Genomic DNA, 18,962 nt, shown 5'->3' on the forward strand with positions numbered 1-18,962 from the left:
TAGCCTCCAGATAAAATCCAAACTCTGTAAATTGGCTTACCTGACCCCATGCTCTCTGCCTCCCCCACTCACCAATGGGTCTCTGCAAATCCACCCACCCCTAGATCCAGCCACTCTAAACCTTCTGTTCTAAATCCCTTCCTCTCACCTTCCTCAAGACCTCACCTGAAGCTGACCATGCCCAGAATATTGCCCTTCTCTCATTCCACCACCCACAACATTCACAGTCATTTCTCTCCCAGGAAGCCTAACCCCTAACCTGGGTTAGGCCCCTGCTCAGTTGCTCCCACAACTCCTTGTATTTTTCACATCAAAAAACTGGTAGTATTTTATTACTGTTTCTTAATATTCAGAGTCTCAGACTGAGTGTGAACTGGGGACAGGCAGGATTCGTGTGTTTTGTTCACCACGGTATTTGCAGCACCCAGGATGATGCCTAGGATACAGCAGGTCCTTAATGAATTATATTGAATTAATGAATAGTAATGAATTGTTCTATGAATGAAGAGGTAAGGTCTGGCTGAAAGCCCCTCTTCTGCGGTGGGAAAAGGTGAGGTCGACCTTTTGCAGCAGGTCACCCATACGCTCTGTCTCTATCCTAGTATCTAGAACAGAACCCCCAGTGGCACCCCAGCAGACACTGTGGGTGCTTGTCTGACTCCTGGAGAGGGCAGCCATATCTGGTTGTAAGTATGGCGTCAGAGTCCCGTGGGTGGACAGGAGGTCAGCAGTAGCATTAGAAGGGACCCTACAGTCACCCAGGTGCTCCAAACCCTGGCTGGGCAACTGGCCGACTGCCCCTTTCTCTAGTACCCAGGCTAGGCCAGGCCGCCATGGGGATTTGCGAGGCCCAGCAAGTCCTCTGCCAGGCTGGTGAGTTCGTTCTCCTCGAGCGCCTCCACCAGGCGCTGCAGCGTGGCGCGGCGGCCCTCGGCCTGCACGAAGCGCCGCAGCAGCTGGAAGGCCTGCTCATACAGCCCTTCACGCTCGTATTCATAGGCCAGTGAGTCAAGCGCCGGGTCTCGCAATGCACGACAGCCGCGCTGCAAGGAGCGCCCCACCTTGCGCCACTTGAGGCCCACTGAGCGCGCGAACGTCTGTTGGTCCTGCAGGCTCAGCGGCCGGTTCACTGCAGGGGAAGTGGGAAGCGGAGTGAGCTCGGGACACCCTTCCATTTCCTCCCCGCGACTATCCCGCGCAGACCTCACCCCTCCCCAAACTCCATCCTCCCGAGGATGCTGCCTCTGCTTCTCTCCGGGAGTCTCACCTACGGGCTGACCATGGAACAGAAAAGTCTGGCCAGACGGCGGCGGCGGCGGCGGCGGCGGTGGCTTCTCCTCCGACGGAGAGGGTGCCAGAGACTGCGAGGGGGCCGGAGCGCCCTCCACGTCGCCCCCTTGGCCCCCCAAGCCGCACGTCAGATTCCTGAGCGCATCCTCCAACTCTGTTAGTTCCTCATCCCGGAGCCGGTCGGGCTAGGGAGGGGAGTGCGGCGTCGGTGGGGGTCTTAGCCGCGAATCCCCACCCCACCCTGGCCCCAGCCCGGCCGCACCTTCTGGGCGAAGATGCAATTCAAACAGCGCTCCTCGTCGGTCAGCAAGGCATCTAGCTGCTCCGCGCCGGCGCGCAGCTCCAGTTGCAGCGACACGGAGTGCAGGGTCAGCTCCGCCGCCAAGCACCCTTGCAGCGCGGCGCGCAGTGCCCCCTCGCGGTAGGTGCGGAGGAAGCGGCCGCAGGCCTGGCGCCCGCTGAAACGCAACTGCACGATCAGCTGCGGATCGCTGCGGTGGATCTTGAGCATCTGCAGCACGTCAGGGCTCCCGCCACTCTCTGCGAAGGCAGGCAGTCAGGTGGCATGTGGTCCCCCTGCGGGGCCATTCTCCAAGAGGCCGGAGGACGGATGAAGCCCCAGGTAAGTCGCCCTCCCCATCCCCAGACCTAGGGGCGCGGCTATACGCCAGAGCTCCCAGCTGGGAAGCAAATTGGGATGCAAACAGCAACAACCCAGAATAAAGGCCAGGACCTATCACAGGGAGCACCCTAGGATGGAGTGTGTGCTACTCTATCCCCAATCCTGAAGCCCCAAATGAGGGTGGGCAAAAAGGACATGCAAGAGACTTTGCAGGGTAGAAAGGGGCATTTGCCCTGGGCAGCCAAGCCCTCTGGGTAGGTGGCTGGCGGAACAGGGGGCGAGAGGTCTCAGGTTTTCGGCCTCCTAGTGTGGCTCCCCCCGCCCTGGAAGGAGAGAGGCTCTCGTCGCTCTGAGGCCGGAGCCAGATCCCCCTATTGGCTTCAACCTCCAGTGGCCTCTGCCCTGAGATGGGAAAAGGGGACCCGAAAGGTAGGTACTGGGGAGGGGGTCTTGGGCAAGGAGTGCTGCAGTGAGAGAGGAAAAGAAGAGAGAGCCACGATTAGTAGACAGCAGTGAGCGGGCTGATCCGTGGAGTGGGGGGCATGGAGCAGGGGCACATTAGTGCACACATAGATCATACAGAGACACAAGAGACACAAGTCTACACCCGAGGGCACACATGCATACACAGAGAAGACAGACCCTACACAACCAGGCGTCCTCCTCCTCCCTTCCCTAACGAATCTTTTCCTTAAAGTGGTGGTTAAGCGCAGGCCCACAGAGTTGAAGAGGTGAGGTCTCAGTCCCTGGCCCCGCCCACAAAAGGCCCCAGGCCGGCCTTTCCTCTCCAAGTGCCCGCCCACTCACGCACCTGCCAGGGCAGTCCGCAGAGCCCTGTACACCGCCACTTTCTGCTGCGGGTGAGCGTAGGCATCCGACAAGACCACCTTGTCCAGCGAGGACTCCACAAATAGGTAGGCACTGCCCACCCACTCCTCAAGCCCATTTGGCCCAGCCGCCATCTTGCCTCCTGGGGACAGAGATACGCATTCAGATCACCCCAACCCAGCTCTGGAGACAACTGTCCAGTCCCACGTGGCCGAGCTGTCCCCTCAGCTGACATCCAGCCGTCCCCACCCAGCTGGCATACTTATGAGGGTAAGTTCATCATCCCACAGGCAGCCCCTTGTGCTTCTGGCTCTGCACAGCCCAGCCCAAACCAGCCCAGCCCAGCCAAGGTTTTCAGTGAGGACTGTCTCTCCACTGTCTTCTCAGAGAAAGAGCCCAGGGTCACAGGGATGGAAGAGGAGAGGGACAATGTTGCAGCAGAAACAACAAGTTCTGCTCCCTCCTCAGGCCAGGGTGTCTCTCTCTCTTTTTTTTTTTTTTTTTTTTTTGCGGTACGCGGGCCTCTCACTGTTGTGGCCCCTCCCCTCGCGGAGCACAGGCTCCGGACGCGCAGGCCCAGCAGCCATGGCCCACGGGCCCAGCCGCTCTGCGGCATGCGGGATCCTCCCGAACCGGGGCACGAGCCCGCGTCCCCTGCATTGGCAGGCGGACCCCCAACCACTGCGCCACCAGGGAAGCCCGAGTGTCTCTCTTTTCAAAGCTGACTGTAGACATCCTTATCCTGGATGGTGCCCATGCCCCACAGCACAACCAGACCCATGTGCTGGTATGGTATGCCCTCAGCTTAAATTTGAGCTCCCAGGATCCCTGTGGGACCACAGCCCCCACTTAAATTTTCTGACCTGAATTCCTACTATATCTCCAGGCTTCACTTCAAAGGACACCTGTAGTTTGCGCCTGCCCAGATTCCCTCCCGCAATCCTGACTGACCTCTGGGGCCTTCCCTCTTCCCTTGTCTCAATCCACATGCCTGTTGGAAGGGCTAACTCCACTCCCTAGCTCCAGGCCTGGGCAAGTGAAACAGGCCTAGCCAATCTGCATATTCCATTCGCCTTCCTGAAATGATTTGTTCAGAGTTGGGCATAGGATTCAAGTTGGACCAATCAAAATCAACCTGCAAATGTGGCTGGATCAATAGGAAAGAGGCATAAGTTTCCCTTCCTATCTTGAAGCTGAGCGAGAAGGAAGGGTAGTTCTCCTCTGCCACTGCTTGGGAAGAGCCTGACTGAGAATGAAACTGGCGCAGGAGGCTACAGAGCCAAGAGATGAAGAAGTGCACTCCTAGCCACACTGTGTCCCATCTTGGACTTTTCCATTATGTGAACTAAATCATTTCTGTTTATTCTGTGTTTCAGATCTGCCCCCAGACCCTAACGTGAGAGCCAAAGCTGGGACAGTACCTGGGAAGGGGCGCTCCAGCATCACCCAGACCTGGCAAGAAAAATGATACTTGATAACCCTACCCTGCGTCTGAGCACAGGGATGTACCTTTTGAGCACCCCCCCCATAATCTTTTGGTAGAAGACATATTAATACTTGTGTGTTTACCCAAAACCATAGTCTGGAAATTAACAGGAAGTTACCATTGTTTACCTCTGTTGGGGAAGGGGGAGACTTGGCGTGATCTTTATTTTCACTGTATTTAGCAATATTCTACTTTATGTAAACCCCGTAGATGCAGTCCCGCCCGAAGGGGTGGGTAAGTAAGGGTGGTAGTCTCCCCAGCAGGCCTACCTGCGAGACATTGAAAACCTGGAGGAGGGGGGAAGCTCCCTCACACTCACTACGACTGGACAAATGGGAGAAGTCAAACAGAAGTCAAACAGGCCGAGAAGGACAGACAACCTTTGAGAAGCGGCCGGGGCCCTTGGCTCGTTTCGCGCCCTTGGGAACTCCTTTTTCTACGTGTCCTTCCAAAGAAGCCCCTCCTCGGGAAGCCCCGCGCCCCACCCACCCAGAGTCCGCCTCTCTGCGGGCGGGGCCGGGCTGGGTTCTAGGAACTCTTAGCTGGGTACCGACTCAAGAAAATGTGCCCCTATGACCGGGAGCCAGCCGGTGCAGCGTTCTATTAACACGGCCTAACAGTCCCCGGGTAGCCCCACCTCTGGCCGGGTGGACGGTGAAGGCCTGCTGGCGGGCGTGGCCCCTCAAGGACTGACAGGCTGAGAGTCCCAGCATCCTACTCAGCTGGGCCGCTCCCGAGCTCTCGAGGGGAGCTCCCCGGCCTCCCTCGTTCTGGAGTTCTGCTCTTGCTACTGGCCGGGGAGGGCAAAGGGTTTCTGCTCAAATATCTGTTCAGAAACAGCCCCACCCCGTCCTCTCACCCACAGGGTCCTGCCGCCCCTTGAAATCCCCTAACTGGGACAAGGAACTTTCGGGGACCAAGGTCCGTACCCTCTCTCCCTCCTCCCACGGAAACAGCCCAATAGGCCACCACCACCACCTGACCCGAGCAGCCGCGGATGACAACCGCGCCGCGCCCATGCTTCCGAGCCAGGATCCACCTCGGCTCCTGCCGGCACTGGGAAGCCCACCCACCCTCTGCACTAACCTGGCCGCCTCGGCTCGTCCCGGATTCCCACGCCCGCCCGGCTCCACTGGATTCGCGCTGCTTCCGGGTGTGCGCGGAGCGCAGGGGCGGCGCCCCAGTGCGAGCCGCCCCTTCTGTCCCGGCGTCCCGCCCCTCGGGCTCCCCGCGGTTCCTTCCCACCACTGTCCTCCGCCGCCAGTCCCCAGTCTCTGGGCAAAACCCACCTGGTCCGCTGAGCAGGTAAGAAACTGGCGCCTGAGGTTAAACAGCAGGGAGAACAGCCTGCGGCAAGGGACTTCGAGGACTTGTGGTTCTTACGAGGCCGGAGGGCCCCAGGGTGAGAGCTGCTCCTCTTCCTCCAGCGGGCAACGGATGGCTCAACAAGGAGGTGCCCCTTGAGGACCAGACGTTTCTGGTGCCTTCTGTGTGGTAGAGCTCGAAGATCTCTGATCTCTGATACTCCCTGACACTCTGAACGGGGTGCCGGTGGGTCCCAAGTTCAGGCCTGGTGGAGGGTATCAGAAGCCCCAGGATACACGAGGCGCAAATTCCAGCAGGGACCGTTAGCCTAGAAAATAGAAAACTGGCCAGTGGCGTGAAACTTTGGGTACGAAAACCTTTAAGGACCTTAAACTAAAATTGGCAACTTCAAAGAGGACGCACATTTTCCAACAAAGACCGCGCTCTCTCTGAGGTGGGTCTGCCGAATTCCAGCTGAACCTAAGCCGCCCAACGGGAGCCTGGGCTGCTTGGGGTTCAGGATCGGAACTTGAACCCAGGGTTCCTCAGGTCCCAGAAACCCAAGACTTTCTCCGCCCCGCCGGCCTTCTCTTGGAAGCTCTCGGGACACCTCCCCCTGCGAGGTGGACGAAAGAGCCTCCCTTCTCTGGGCGGATTCGGTTGTGCCCCACCCGCGTCCCTGCTTTCTGATTGGCTTGTGGTCTCTGCCAATTAAAAGTTTTCCCTAATGCTCCCGCCCTATTAACCCTATCGTTACTCTCTAGTGACTGGCGGGGGCTAGGTCCGGGTTTCTCAACTTGGGACCTGTAGAATCCACCGGCGCTTGTTGAAATTCAGATTCCTGGGCCCTACTCTTTTCGGAGAGCCTAACTTAGTAGGTGGGGCCGTGGAATCTGTAGTGTGAACAAGTGTCCAAGTGATTCTGATGCCCCGCTCCCTTTGAGAATGCCTCATTTCAATGGTCCTCGGTGCTTGGGCTTAGTCCTCCCCTAGTACTCAGGGTCGAAATTGGGAGGCAAGCTGTTCAGTGACCCCTGTGAGACTAGTCTGGGCCCTCTGAGCTGGGGGGAGGACGTGGTTGTCTGGAGTCAGAGCCTGTGCATCCGCCTTCCAACTTGCTCAGAGAAAACTTTGGTAACTAGAAGAAAGATCCCATAGCATCATCCCAAATCCGGTATTCGGCTTTATCAACGTGGTGCACCGGTCGTGGTTGAGTTCTTTCTAATATAGCATAAAACGTGGATTTGCTCAACAAGTGAGAACGTAGTTTAAAGGAGAATCAGAGATCCTCGGCATCCAGGGCAGACTTCATGGGTCTGAGACCTGTGCACTGCACAGGGCCCCAGGCTTGGTTTAATAACTTGGTTAAATGCTCTGCTGTCACTGTCTTGAAACCCTTAATAATGTTTTGAACAAAGAGACCCACATTTTCATTTTGCACTGGGCTCTGCAAATTACATAGCAGCTCCTGGGCCACAAGCATTTCTACACGTAGGCTCCAGGTGTTTCCCTCAACACTTTGGCCTTCCTGCAGCGGAACCCCCACCCTGCTCCCGGCCATGGCGGAGCCTGGAGAACAACTGCCGGAGGAGGTGCTGGCACTCATTTTCCGTCACCTGCCCCTGCGGGACCGCGCCGCTGCCGCGAGGGTTTGCAGAGCTTGGGCTGCCGCTGCCACCTGCAGCACTGTGTGGCACAACACGAACATCAGGTGAGCAGGCTCCTCCCCCTCCCGCCTTCTCCCTGGCTTGGTGGAGTCAGGGCTTGGGGAGATACAGTGACTCTCCCCATATTAAAAAGCGTAATCAGGACTTCCAGCGGTCCAGTGGTTGACTGGGCATTTCCAATTCAGGGGGCGTGAGTTCGATCCCTGGTCAGGGAACTAAGATTCCACATGCACGGGCCCCCCCCCAAAGTGTAATAATTTCTAACATTTATTGGCCACCAACTGTGTACCAACCATTGTTCTAAGTGCCTTACACATATTAATTGATTTAATCCTCACTAAAACTTTATGTGGTAGATAGGTGGTATTATTATCTCCGTTGCACAGATAGAAAATTGAGGCAGAGAGATTTAATCACTTCCTTACTCAGCTGAGAAGTAGCAGAGGCAAATGTGAACCTGGCAATCCAGAGGCCACGCCCCCCCTCCTTAAAGACCGCTGAGAAAGCCCTGTTCTTAAAATATCATTGGCTCTCCGTGGCAAGGTTTCAACCAGCGGCAGATGCATCTGAAGTCTTCTAAATGGATAGGATGGGAGTTCCCTTCTAGCATCACCTTGGAGCGACCAGGCATGGTCGGGACAGGGAGGTATGTGGGGAGGGGGCAGGAAGTGGGGATGGTAGATGGAACCCAGGCTGAGGGGTGGGTTAGAGGCCTCTCTCCAGGTCGCGGGGACTCGGCCGGCTGATGCCTTTTCTCCACCACTCTACCCCCAAGTTGCGACTGTGAGCTAGAAGGCATGCAGCCGCAGTACCTGTCCGCTTGCCTGGACCACGTTCAGAATCTACGTCTGGAATTTGTGCCGTCCAGGGAGCCGAGCCGCCTGGCGGCCATAGAGTTGCTGACCGCACTGGCTGGCCGTAACCCCGAGCTGCGAGGCCTGTGCCTGGAGTGCCGCGGAGAAAAGCGGCTCTTCGACTCGGGTCGCGACGTCCTGGACGCCGTGCACGCCCTCTGTAGGGCCGCCCGCGCGCTGCGCCACCTCGACCTAAGGCGCTTGCCCTTCACACTGGACGACGCGCTGGTGCTGCAGGTGGCACACGGCTGCCCGGAGCTCTGCAGCCTTTTCCTGGATAACAGTACGCTGGTGGGCAGCGTGGGGCCAGGCTCCGTGCTGGAGCTACTAGAGGCCTGCCCCTGCCTGCGCGCCCTCGGCCTGCACCTGGCCAGCCTGTCGCGCACCGCGCTCGAGGCACTGGCGGCGCCAGACCGCGCACCTTTTGAGCTCCTGGCCCTGCGGTGCGCATGTCCCGAAGACGCACGCGCGTCGCCCCTGCCTAATGAAGCCTGGGCCGAGCTGAGCCGCCGCCACCCTGGACTGGCCGTAGAGCTGGAGCTGGAGCCGGCTCTGCCTGCCGAGAGCGTGACACGCGTCCTGCAGCCTGCTGTGCCCGTGGCTGCGCTGCGCCTCAGCCTCTCTGGGGACACCGTAGGCCCGGTGCGCTTCGCAGCGCGCCACTACGCCGCAACCTTGCGCGCGCTCGAGGTGCGCGCTGCCGCCTCTGCCGAGCTGGACGCCGCGCTGGAGGAGCTGGCAGAGCGCTGCGTGGGCCTGCGCGAAGTGCACTGCTTCTGCGTGGTGCGACCCTCCGTGCTGCATGCCTTCCGCACGCACTGCCCGCGCCTGCGCAGCTACACGCTCAAGCTGACGCGGGAGCCGCATCCCTGGCGGCCCACGCTTGTGGCGTGAGGCGACAAACCCTCTTTCCCCTCCCTGCGGACGTGTGGCCTCTGAGATGCTGCGTGGGTTTGCCCCGGGGCGCGTCAGCTGCTAGTCCGCTCCTTTAGGACTCTGTTGTCTCTTGTCCCTCTCGAGAATTGGGGGCTGTGGGATGGCGTCAGTACCAGCCCGGAGCAACCTGAGTCCACTCGTTGCTGTCAACATCTGCAGACACCCACTGTCCCCGCCATACGGGGATCACCCTCCTCCAACCCCAGTCCTCTGCAAACGTTGCTCGGCGGCCCCGGCGTGGGAGGAGGGAGGGCACTGGTTCAAAGCATGCCTCAGGGTTGAGTGTGAAATAAATCAAGCAGTATCTCTACGTCCTGTGAAAGGCCGGGTCCGCCCTGAAGGGTGAGGGAGGAGAACCAGCAGATGCCGGAGGAGGGGTCCGGGCAGGGGTGGGAGAGTTCGAGACCTCACGGTTTACTTCCACTGGTGCGGCTGCGGGGGTCAGTGTCGGGGCACTCGCATCTTCCGAATGACAACGCCCCAGGGTTCGGCGGGAGGGGGCCAGCTTCTCCTTCCCCCACCCTCCCGCTCTCAAGCTCGCTCCTTTCTGCCCCTCTAACCGAGGCTTCACTATGCCCACGCCATCGCCTTATACGACTTTCCCAGCCCACACCACGCTGTGTACGCTGGATTCTCCCGAAGAACAAAGGAGGAAACAGCGGGCCTGAGAGAGGGGTGGGACTCGAACGCAGGTCTACCTCCCTACCGCACCCCGCCCCCACGCACATACTGCCAGTGCTGAGGCCGCGGTCAGAGCCCCGCCCCGCTGGTTCGCACGTGGCCCCCACCTGACCCGGCGCCGGGAGGCGGAGTAGGGCGGAGCGGGCGGCAAACGCAGCACTTTCCGCGGCTTTGACAAGCCAGCGGCGGCCGGGCCCAAGCGTTAAACGGGGCCGGGACTGCGCCATGCAGGAAGCGCCAGCCGCGCTGCCCACGGAGCCGGGCCCTAGTCCCGTGCCAGCCTTCCTTGGCAAGCTGTGGGCGCTGGTGGGCGACCCGGGCACCGACCACCTGATCCGCTGGAGCCCGGTGAGGGCTGGGGCCTTTCGACTTCCTCAGTGGTCCCCGGGATTCCTCCACGTCAGTGAACGTCCACGCTCACCCTGTCCCTGCCTGGGACGGGGCTGAGGGTCCCTTGATTCAGCCGTCCAGGGTATGCGACGGCTTGGAGGGGGTATTCGAGATGGAGGTGAGGCGACTTCCTCCGGGCAGAGGACAGGGTAGGAGACTTCTGGAGGAGACCTAGAACCCGAAGGATCTTCCAGGTCATTTAGTTCCCACCCTGCCCATCAGACAGATTGGAACACAGAGAGGCCAGGAGAAGGGAAGGGCTGGGCCTGGTTCTAGCTCAGAGTCACATCGCGGGTCTGGGAGCCGTCCGGGGCTGGAACCCAGGTTTGCCCTCTGCTCTTACTTTCAGAGAACCGAGTACGGAGTCTGGGTGGGCTGAGATAGAGATTGTGGTCGCCCCAGGCTAGGCCAGAGCTGGTTCTGGCCTGGCCTCGTCCCACGTCCCCACGAATGGTAGCCTCGGTCCCCAGAGTGAGTGCGAGTGTGTATGCGCGCGCGCCAGAGCGCTGGCTTCGCCGTGGGCGGGCACCGCTCACGGTGTCGTCTGGTCTCCGCCCGCACGGTGGGTGGGCGGGCGGCGTTCTCCACAGAGCGGGACCAGTTTCCTCGTCAGCGACCAGAGCCGCTTTGCCAAGGAAGTGCTGCCCCAGTACTTCAAGCACAGCAACATGGCGAGCTTTGTGCGGCAACTCAACATGTGTGAGTCCCTAGGGCCGGGCGGGACGCGGGCGTGGGTGACTTGGTGCGGGGGGGCGGGGCAATTTACGCCCCCACGACCTACTCCCTAGACGGTTTTCGGAAGGTGGTGAGCATCGAGCAGGGTGGCCTGCTGAGGCCGGAACGGGACCACGTCGAGTTCCAGCACCCGAGCTTCGTGCGCGGCCGAGAGCAATTACTGGAACGCGTGCGGCGTAAGGTGGGGGCGGCCTGCAGGAACCAGCAAACCGGGGTGGAGGTGGGACAGCTGTTTCCTGCGACTCTGACTTGAGGGTGCCTCCCACCTGCAGGTGCCTGCGCTGCGCGGCGACGACGGCCGCTGGCGCCCTGAGGACCTGGGCCGGCTTCTGGGCGAGGTGCAGGCTTTTCGGGGAGTGCAGGAGAGCACCGAGGCGCGGCTGCGGGAGCTCAGGCAGTGCGGGGGAGGGGGCGGAGGAGGATGGGGAGGGGAAAGGGAGGGTCTGGGCGAGGGGGCACTGGCTTCCAAGCGTTTCTAGGCAGCTCCTTCCTCTCTCATGCCTTGGCGCCTCCATCGAGACCAATGGGCCGAGCTGAGGAAGTCTGTTGTCTATGGACGGGTGATCATCCGAGTGGGCGCCGGTTCAGGCCTGCCATTCTGTGGGGGGTGGTGACCGGGCGAACTCTCAGATGCCTCAGCACCCCCCCACGCCTTTCCCCCAGGCAGAACGAGATCTTGTGGAGGGAGGTGGTGACGCTGCGGCAGAGCCACGGTCAGCAGCACCGGGTCATTGGCAAGGTGTTCCTCTCCCCCCACCCCACTTCTCTCTGTCACTCCTCAACGTACCACCCGCCCCCCAGTCCTGGAAGCCACCTGGAGTGCCTCGTTAGGGTGGGAGGCAAGGTCCAAAGTATGAGTTAACCCTTTGCTTTCTCTTCAGCTGATCCAGTGCCTCTTTGGGCCACTTCAGGCGGGGTCCAGCAGCGCAGGAACTAAGAGAAAGCTGTGAGTGAGAAACCCAGGGACGCCCCCACCCCTTCCAGGACCCTCACAGAAACCCAGGCAGGACTCCTTCTCCTCCAGAAGCCCCTTCACCTGGAATCCTCATTCTTTTCCCCTGCATTACAGTCTTCCTCACCCAATGGCCATCCCCCCAAGGGCCCCCTTCCAGGGCTTTCCCCCTCTACCCCCAACTCTACCACCAAAACCCCCACTCTCAGACCCCTCAGTTCCAGGACCTTAACCCCATATTTCCACCCCATCATCCCCTTACCCCTCACCCCAAAGCATCCCAACAGTAGAGGGTCTGGGTCTCAAACCACACTCCCTCCCTCCCTTCTCTACCCCCAAAGGGCCCCCATCTCTGGGGGGAGCCCCTTCTGCCTCTAGCATGTGACTGATGCCCTGGCAACAGGCCTCAGCTCTGCTGACTTGGCTGCTGGGGCCTGTGGGAGGGAGGTGGTGCAGGCTGAGGGGCATGGGAGATGAACCTACCCAGCCCCCTGCCTGTGCCCTGGCCACCCTGCACAGGTCCCTGATGCTGGATGAGGGGTGCCCAACACCAGCCAAATTCAACGCCTGCCCCCTACCTGGTGCCCTCCTGCAGGACCCCTACTTTATCCAATCGGTAGGTTTTTGCTTCTCTCTTCCCTAGAGCACAGCTTGGTTTATGGAGAGCCTGTTCCCTTTCCACATTCCCCAAAAAGAAGAGAAGATGGAGGCCAGCTTTCCCTCCCACCAGACCCAGGCTCCCCAGCATGGGCCCAGCTTCCTCCCTCAAACCTTCCCCCTTAGATCTAGCCCATGTGGTACTGGCTGGGTTCTGGCTCACCCTGTGGCTTGAGGTGAAGGGCTGGGCCTCATCTTCTACTTACAGCCTCTCCCAGAGACCACCCTGGGCCTCAGCAGCCCTCACAGGGCCAGGGGCCCCATCATCTCTGACATTCCGGAAGACTCTCCATCCCCTGAAGGAACCAGGCTTTCTCCCTCCAGTGGTGGCAGGAGGTAAGAGGGACAGGGGCTGCCCTCTGGGGAGCCTGTGGCTGAGGGCCTGGCAGCCCAGATGGCTGTGGGGATGGGGGAGAGGGCAGTGCCAGGGTCTGGCTGAAGCTTTTCTCTGGTGCAGGGAGAAGGGCCTGGCACTGCTCAAAGAAGAGCCAGCCAGCCCAGGGGGGGAAGGCGAGGCCGGGCTGGCCCTGGCCCCAAACGAGTGTGACTTCTGCGTGACAGCACCCCCACCGCTGCCTGTGGCTGTGGTGCAGGCCATCCTGGAAGGGAAAGGGAGCCTTAGCCCCGAGGGGCCCAGGAGTGCCCAGCAGCCTGAACCAAGAGGCCCCAGGGAGGTTCCTGACAGGTGAGCAGAGAGACCATTTTTGACTGTAAGCCCTGTGGGCCACTTCTGCAGCTAGATCAGCACTAACTAGCCCCCAGACTTCCCAGCCTTCTCTGCCCCTTGGTGGCTGGCTGGTCGGTTGGGCACCACGGTCTCACCTGATTTCTCAGAGCTGCTCTAAGGAGTACCAGCTTCAGAGGCCCCTAGAAAGTGGAAACATGTCAGTGGTAGGGCTCAGGAATCTGCATTTTAAATGCAACCACTGGGGTGCTTGTAAAGATTGTAAAGTACGCAACAGTTTAAGAACCACTGATGTTGATAATTGCATAGGGAGGGGACACAACCCAAACCTCAGGCCAAAAGTAGGAGGCAGAGGCACTCTGTGTGCCCCTCTACGTGTGTGTGGGGGGATCGTCTTCCAGCATTTTCTATATGTTGTCAGATTTAGATCCTGATGTATTCAGGTTCCTTGGGAACCTAATGGGGGGTGGGGTTGGGCACTGCAGGCCAACGGCAGTTTTCTGTGCACAGGGGGCCTCTGGACCTGGAGAGAGGAGCCCGGAGCCCGGAGAGTCTGTTGCCTCCAATGCTGCTTCGGGCCCCCCCTGAAGGTGTGGAGCCTGCAGGGCCCCTAGATGTGAGTACACCTTCAGCAGGGCAGAGGCATGGGGCTTTGGTGGGGTCCAGCTGCTTGTGCAGCCTGGGGAGGACACCACTGACCCAGAGCTCCCCCTAGGTGCTGGGCACCAGCCTCCAGGGGCGGGAGTGGACTCTCATGGACTTAGACATGGAGCTGTCCCTGGTAAGATGGGGGTGGGGAGGGCAGGGGGTTCAGAGTTGTTCGGCCAAGCCCTTTGGTCCACAGCTGTTCTCCCTCAGCCAAAGCCCCAGCTCCCTCCCCAGCTGCTTCCTGGGGTTCTCTCATGCAGTTGCAGCCCTTGGTTCCAGAAAAGGGTGAGACTGAGCTGGCGGTCAAGGGGTTAAATTCTCCAGGGCCAGGTAATAATTGTGGTGACTTAGGACCTGGGGGAGGCCCATAGGGGCCTGAGCTACCACGATTGCGTGGGCGGGGCAGTTGGTGTTTTGGAGGGAAATCCCCGGAGGCAGGCTGCTCTGCAGAGTACTGCTAAAGCTGCTTGAGCCGCTGGAAGAGAGTGGGGGGTTGAGAGTGGATGTTTCATCCTAACCGGAGGGCAAGGCGACTGAAGCTCACCTTCCCTGAAGAAAGGAGGCGACCGTTTCTCCCCGCTGAGCACAGCCCCACTCCTCCTAGGGAAGGACTCCATGCTGGGGACACCACTCCTGCTGGATGTCCAAGCCGCTTTGGGAGGCCCAGCCCTCAGCCTGCCGGGAGCTTTAACCATTTACAGCGCCCCTGAGAGCCGCGCCTCCTACCTGAGCCCAGGGGCCAACCCCTCCCCCTGAGAGCCCCCTCCACTCTGAAACCAGCCTGGCTGAGGGGTGGGCTGGCCGGCAGCACGCCCGGCTCGGCTTCCTTGAGCCCCTGCTGGAGGCTGAGTGAAGCCCCTCCTACCTTGGCAGCCCCTCTCCAATACCGAGCCCTGCATAAAACTGCGTTTTTTTCTGTGTTTCTGGTCTCTTTTCTCTACCGACCATGGAGCACAGAAGTCATGGGTGGGGGGCGACTTGGCATTCGTCGCAGCGTCCAGATCCTAGGGCTTTAATCGAGGAACCCTTGAAGGGTGGAGGTGCTTGGGAAGCCTGCCCCTAGTTCTCCTGCTTAGGCCCCATCCTCCGGGTCCGAATCCAGGGCTGGCGCGTGGCCACTGCGACCTCCGGGAAGCGGGGACTTTTGGGGTCACACCCAGCACCGCAGTGCATCCGTTCTGTGAGCCTGGGTAAGCTGGTCTCCTCTGAGCCTTGTCTGTGACAGGCAAAGATGGGTGTAAAACGCCTGGGAATTGCCGGGGTACTTGGGGCCGCGGGCTTAACTGTCCCCTCCCTGACTCATCCGGCGCGCCCGGGGTGAAGAGGGAAAGCAGACTACGTGTACGAGCCCAGGCGGTACGCGGCCTCTGCGGCCTGCCTCCCCGCGTCCCGGGAAGAATGGCCCCCTTTCCCCACCCCCTCCGTGTTCCCGGCAGCCCTGGCCGGCCCGCCCCCGCCGCAGCTGCTGCTTCCATCTCCACCGCGCCCGGCCCTTTCTGCCTCGTCATCTCCTCCCCAGCCAAGGCTCGACCAGTGAGTGGGGCCGCCGGGAGCGCACGGACCGGGAGCTCCCCAGACCCCCGGCTGCGGTAGGGAAGAGAAACTGAGTTTGGGCAAAATCCGCGCCCCACCAAAACCAGCCGCACCCGAAGGAGGTCTGTGAGCCCCGCCCCTCGGCAGGACTCTAGCTCTGGGGCTGGGTGGAGGGGAGTTAAGGGTTCGCACGTGCGCAAAGGCTCCCGCAGTTTTCCACCACCTTCGCTCCCTAGCAAAAGGACGCGCGGGGAGCGAGGTGGGGAGGGCGACAGAGACCCCGTCCACGCCTCGTAACTGGAGCTGCCTGGTGCTCCGGGAAGGATCTGGGCTGTGAGCACTGAAGGAGATAACTTCGGTATTCACTTCCTAAGCATTGAGTTTCAGGGTGAGGACCCGTACCAGCTGGTGTCTCTGCACCCCAGACAGGACAGAGGACGGGACTCGGGGTAACGGAAGGAGGAGGCTAACATGAAAAGAACTTGGGGAGGCGTGAGAGAGAAGGAGGGGCCGGTCTAATCTTCCTCCTCCCTCTCTGCACCTGTACAGAGTGGATTCTGTCCTCCCTCCCTTTCTGCACTCGATTTGGGGGACAGGCTTTGGAAGCCTCAAGTGAAGAGGGCAGAGGAGCCACAGTACGCAGTGCAGTGATGTCAGCCTAGTGGTGAGGCTGTATGTTGTTCACTGGGGTACAGAGGAGAAGGAACCAGTCTGCTTGTGGGACACTCAGGCATTGGGGTGGATGAGGGGACATTTGAGTCTTGGAGGATGGATCCACAGCATGGAGGGAGGAAAGGGCATTCCAGGCCTAGGCAACAGCATCTGTGAAGTTTGGGAAGTGCCAGTACTGAGTGGTGGAGGGAAGTGGGGGAAAGCCTGGCTGTCCAGGGGGTGGGAAGTGAACAGATAAGTCTGGATTCTCTCTGATAAGCTGTGGGGGTGTGGGGGACAGGTAGTTACGGCTGACATTTTGCTTGGCAGGAGACCTTGTAGTTCAGGCTGGAGCAAGTCAGATTCCACTTCTGCCACTCGATCTCTCTGTGCCTGTCCCCTTATCTGTAAAATGGGGACAAAAGCCCTACCCCAGAGAGTTGTCAAAGTCACTGTTCTGTGGGGGTGATGGGATAGGAGTGAGCGGTACTCAGACTGTTACAGGAGATGAGGTGACCATGGAGGGGTTGAGGGAGATGCTGATATCTCACTGAGAAGTGGAGGAGCAGCATTTGTCCCTGATGGGACATGAAGGGAGAGAGAGGGGTAAAGGGTAGTCCTGGTCTCTGCTCATGGCCTGGGGGAAGGGCTGACACTTCAGTATGGCTAGGAGGGGTGAAATGACCAGGGAGGCATAGCATGACACCAGGTAGTGAGACCTGGGAAGCAGGATGGGGGCTAGGACCAAATGCTAGACCTAGAACCAGGTAAGGAGGTAAAGGAGGGACCCCAAAGGGAGGACGAGATCCAGGAGGGTGTTTTGTGGACAAAGCCAAGGCCAGGGGAGATGGGCTGAGAGGGGGAGTGGTCCAGGGCCTGACCTAATTGCCCTTAATGCCAGGGGCCTTGCTGCCTGGGTCAGGCCACCCAAGAGGAGATGGGCCATTGTCCTTGGTTGTCAATAAATGAACAAAGCAGATTAATGTCTGCCTAACACCTGCTGTTTGGAAGAGACAGCCTCTCAAAATGGGAGGATCTATGGAGGAAAACAGTGAAAATTCAATGTTTGCTGGTAGCTTTTGTGAGTTGGGCCCTGGGTACTTAAAGATGATGGCTGTAAATCATTCCCAGGGCAGCAGGGAGACAGTTTGGTCTCAGGTGATGTCCGGAGATCTTGGTCAGAGCTAAGACTCAAGAGAATTCAGGTATCCCTGCTCAGGTATTAGAACCAGGAGAGACCATGAGACCACTTTGGGGTTACAACATGGTGGTGGCATTGGTGAGGTGGTGCAGGGGCAGGGCCTGTCCTGGAAGGATGGACCTCAGGATAAGGGGCCTGGACTTCCTCCGGTGGGTGAGAGAAGCAGCGGAGGCTCTTAGCACTTCAGGATCTGGGAGTGGGGGGATTCGGGGCTCTGCAGGGTCTAGGATGGAAGTGAAAGGCTAGACTAAGTAAGTGGTGAGGTTGACAGAAATATTGGACAGACTGGGAAGAACTTGACTGCAAGCTGGGTGTGGGGGTATCAGGATCAGTTGTAGGTCTTTCTGCCTGTTAAGTTGGGGAAGCAGGTTGGGAAAGAGAAGTTAGTTTGGATAAACTGGGTCTGAATGGATCGCAGGATCTGCAGGTGGCAGGGGCTCAGGAGGGAGGACATGCTTGGGGAGAGCCGTCAGAGTAGAGACCCCAGTCACGGGTGTTCACTGGGGCCCTGGGAGAGAGGTCAAGGTCAGGGGAGCTCCGGCCCCCACTACCTCTCTCCCCCCACCTCCCATGCAGCCCCCACCATGGGCAACACGCAGGAGAGGCCATCAGAGACGATCGATCGCGAGCGGAAACGCCTGGTAGAGACGCTGCAGTCGGACTCGGGGCTGCTGCTGGATGCGCTGCTGGCACGGGGCGTGCTCACCGGGCCCGAATACGAGGCGTTGGACGCGCTGCCTGATGCCGAGCGCAGGGTACGCCGCCTGCTGCTGCTGGTGCAAAGCAAGGGCGAAGCCGCCTGCCAGGAGCTGCTGAGCTGCGCCCGGCGAACCGTGCGCGCGCCCGACCCCGCCTGGGACTGGCAGCACGTGGGCACGGGTGAGAGCGCGCGCGAGGGCGGGGCCTAGGTCAGAGGAGGGGGCGTGGCGTGGGAGCAAGGAGTTGAGGTCTTCCCCAAAGACCCGCACGTGTGCAGGGGAAACCTCAGAGGGGTAAAATGAATCTGAGGCACTCCCACCTCCGCCGTAGGCTACCGAGAACGAAGCTACGACCCTCCATGCCCAGGCCACTGGACTCCTGAGGCAGCTGGCTCAGGGACCGCATGCCCCTGGCTGCCCAGAGCTTCAGATTGCGATGAGGCGCGGGGTCCTGAGGACTCCGAGGCAGCGCAATCCGGAACCCTCGAGGAAACTGAGCCAGAGCTGGAAGCTGAGACCTCTGAAGGGGCTGAGCCGGAGTTGGAACCCCAAATGGATCCTGAACCAGAGCCAGGGACGGAAGCAGAGCCCGACCTGGAGCCGGAGCCCGACCTGGAGCCGGAGCCCGACCTAGAGGCTGGGGACGAATCTGAAGGTGTGAGGCCGACCAAACCTGGTGGGAGGGCGTGGCCTGGGGGGCGGAGGGGGGGTGTCCACCTGACTGACCACACCCCTTCCGTCATCTCTAGATTCCTGAAAGCCTTAAAGCTGACAGGCCGCTCCTCGCCCTAGCAGGATGGGATCTAGGATCCTGCCCTGCCGGGGTCAGATGCCACGAAGCCTCCCTCTGTCCCAGTACCACTGAAAGTGAATAAACTCTGGAGGGTCAGCTTGGACTCTGTGATTCTGGCTCTTTGCCCAGGAACTAGGGTGTGGATTTGTACCTCTAAGTCCCAATGACCTGGGCAGCCCTGTGCCCACGGCCCAGTCCTCAACCCCTTTCCATCCTCAATAGCCCAAGCTGTACCCCTGGAGAGTCCCCAGTGGGACAAGGGCCAGACCCTTGGGCCCTGCTCCACAGCCCTTTTATCCTCGTGAACCATTTGGGGACATGTGTAGTCACCAGCCCCACCTCATGAAAGC

General features: G+C 60.0%; 4 protein-coding genes across 11 annotated transcripts; 3 read left to right on the forward strand and 1 right to left on the reverse strand.

Annotated features, from left to right (window-relative positions):
* Nucleotides 1-296: 296 nt before the first annotated feature.
* On the reverse strand, nucleotides 297-5,376 carry TRADD (TNFRSF1A associated via death domain). The gene is made up of 6 exons (XM_067719701.1): nucleotides 5,313-5,376; nucleotides 4,162-4,192; nucleotides 2,724-2,882; nucleotides 1,553-1,830; nucleotides 1,268-1,475; nucleotides 297-1,129 (listed from the first exon to the last, which is right to left on the reverse strand). Exons 2-6 carry the CDS (start codon nucleotides 4,181-4,183, stop codon nucleotides 819-821), a joined length of 978 nt encoding a protein of 325 aa, XP_067575802.1. The 5' UTR covers nucleotides 4,184-4,192; nucleotides 5,313-5,376; the 3' UTR covers nucleotides 297-818.
* On the forward strand, nucleotides 1,771-9,298 carry FBXL8 (F-box and leucine rich repeat protein 8). 3 transcript variants are annotated; one of them, XM_067719686.1, is made up of 5 exons: nucleotides 1,771-1,912; nucleotides 2,893-3,010; nucleotides 4,117-5,531; nucleotides 7,066-7,242; nucleotides 7,974-9,298. In XM_067719686.1, the coding sequence occupies exons 3-5, from the start codon at nucleotides 5,224-5,226 to the stop codon at nucleotides 8,944-8,946; spliced, it is 1,458 nt and encodes a 485-aa protein (XP_067575787.1). In that variant the 5' UTR covers nucleotides 1,771-1,912; nucleotides 2,893-3,010; nucleotides 4,117-5,223; the 3' UTR covers nucleotides 8,947-9,298. The 3 variants fall into 3 exon arrangements, with proteins under 3 accessions (XP_067575787.1, XP_067575788.1, XP_067575786.1); XM_067719687.1 differs by lacking the exon at nucleotides 2,893-3,010 and having other exon boundaries at nucleotides 1,775-1,912; XM_067719685.1 differs by lacking the exon at nucleotides 1,771-1,912 and having other exon boundaries at nucleotides 2,880-3,010.
* A 135-nt stretch (nucleotides 9,299-9,433) lies between these two features.
* HSF4 (heat shock transcription factor 4) lies at nucleotides 9,434-15,329 on the forward strand. Of its 6 annotated transcripts, none has more exons than XR_010939144.1 (14): nucleotides 9,434-10,017; nucleotides 10,650-10,758; nucleotides 10,848-10,975; nucleotides 11,067-11,191; nucleotides 11,458-11,533; nucleotides 11,676-11,740; nucleotides 12,266-12,362; nucleotides 12,612-12,739; nucleotides 12,861-13,088; nucleotides 13,599-13,704; nucleotides 13,804-13,869; nucleotides 13,971-14,066; nucleotides 14,839-14,926; nucleotides 15,173-15,200. XR_010939144.1 is itself a non-coding variant. In XM_067719679.1 (14 exons), exons 1-14 carry the CDS (start codon nucleotides 9,895-9,897, stop codon nucleotides 15,327-15,329), a joined length of 1,566 nt encoding a protein of 521 aa, XP_067575780.1. In that variant the 5' UTR covers nucleotides 9,434-9,894. The 6 variants fall into 6 exon arrangements, 5 of the variants coding, with proteins under 5 accessions (XP_067575780.1, XP_067575784.1, XP_067575781.1 ...); XM_067719679.1 differs by having other exon boundaries at nucleotides 13,997-14,066; nucleotides 15,173-15,329; XM_067719683.1 differs by lacking the exons at nucleotides 14,839-14,926; nucleotides 15,173-15,200 and adding an exon at nucleotides 14,341-14,651 and having other exon boundaries at nucleotides 12,586-12,739; nucleotides 12,965-13,088; nucleotides 13,997-14,066.
* A 2,376-nt stretch (nucleotides 15,330-17,705) lies between these two features.
* Nucleotides 17,706-18,715, forward strand: NOL3 (nucleolar protein 3). Its single transcript, XM_067719702.1, has 3 exons — nucleotides 17,706-18,000; nucleotides 18,151-18,474; nucleotides 18,569-18,715. The coding sequence occupies exons 1-3, from the start codon at nucleotides 17,706-17,708 to the stop codon at nucleotides 18,574-18,576; spliced, it is 627 nt and encodes a 208-aa protein (XP_067575803.1). The 3' UTR covers nucleotides 18,577-18,715.
* Nucleotides 18,716-18,962: the final 247 nt, after the last annotated feature.

Source organism: Pseudorca crassidens, chromosome 20 (assembly GCF_039906515.1).
Source record: "Pseudorca crassidens isolate mPseCra1 chromosome 20, mPseCra1.hap1, whole genome shotgun sequence".
NCBI classification, from domain to species: Eukaryota; Metazoa; Chordata; class Mammalia; order Artiodactyla; family Delphinidae; genus Pseudorca; species Pseudorca crassidens.

Coding starts and splice junctions, on each gene's coding strand:
- TRADD (XM_067719701.1), bottom strand. CDS start 4,183: ATGCTGGAGCGCCCCTTCCCAG. Junction 2,883..4,161: donor GCTGGAGCGCCCCTTCCCAG/GTACTGTCCCAG, acceptor CTCTGTCCCCAG/GAGGCAAGATGGCGGCTGGG. Junction 1,831..2,723: donor TCTGCGGACTGCCCTGGCAG/GTGCGTGAGTGG, acceptor CTGCCTTCGCAG/AGAGTGGCGGGAGCCCTGAC.
- FBXL8 (XM_067719686.1), top strand. CDS start 5,224: ATGACAACCGCGCCGCGCCCATGCTTCCGAGCCAGGATCCACCTCGGC. Junction 5,532..7,065: donor CCACCTGGTCCGCTGAGCAG/GTAAGAAACTGG, acceptor GCCTTCCTGCAG/CGGAACCCCCACCCTGCTCC. Junction 7,243..7,973: donor TGGCACAACACGAACATCAG/GTGAGCAGGCTC, acceptor TCTACCCCCAAG/TTGCGACTGTGAGCTAGAAG.
- HSF4 (XM_067719679.1), top strand. CDS start 9,895: ATGCAGGAAGCGCCAGCCGCGCTGCCCACGGAGCCGGGCCCTAGTCCC. Junction 10,018..10,649: donor ACCTGATCCGCTGGAGCCCG/GTGAGGGCTGGG, acceptor CGTTCTCCACAG/AGCGGGACCAGTTTCCTCGT. Junction 11,534..11,675: donor AGCACCGGGTCATTGGCAAG/GTGTTCCTCTCC, acceptor CTTTCTCTTCAG/CTGATCCAGTGCCTCTTTGG.
- NOL3 (XM_067719702.1), top strand. CDS start 17,706: ATGGGCAACACGCAGGAGAGGCCATCAGAGACGATCGATCGCGAGCGG. Junction 18,001..18,150: donor CTGGCAGCACGTGGGCACGG/GTGAGAGCGCGC, acceptor CCTCCGCCGTAG/GCTACCGAGAACGAAGCTAC.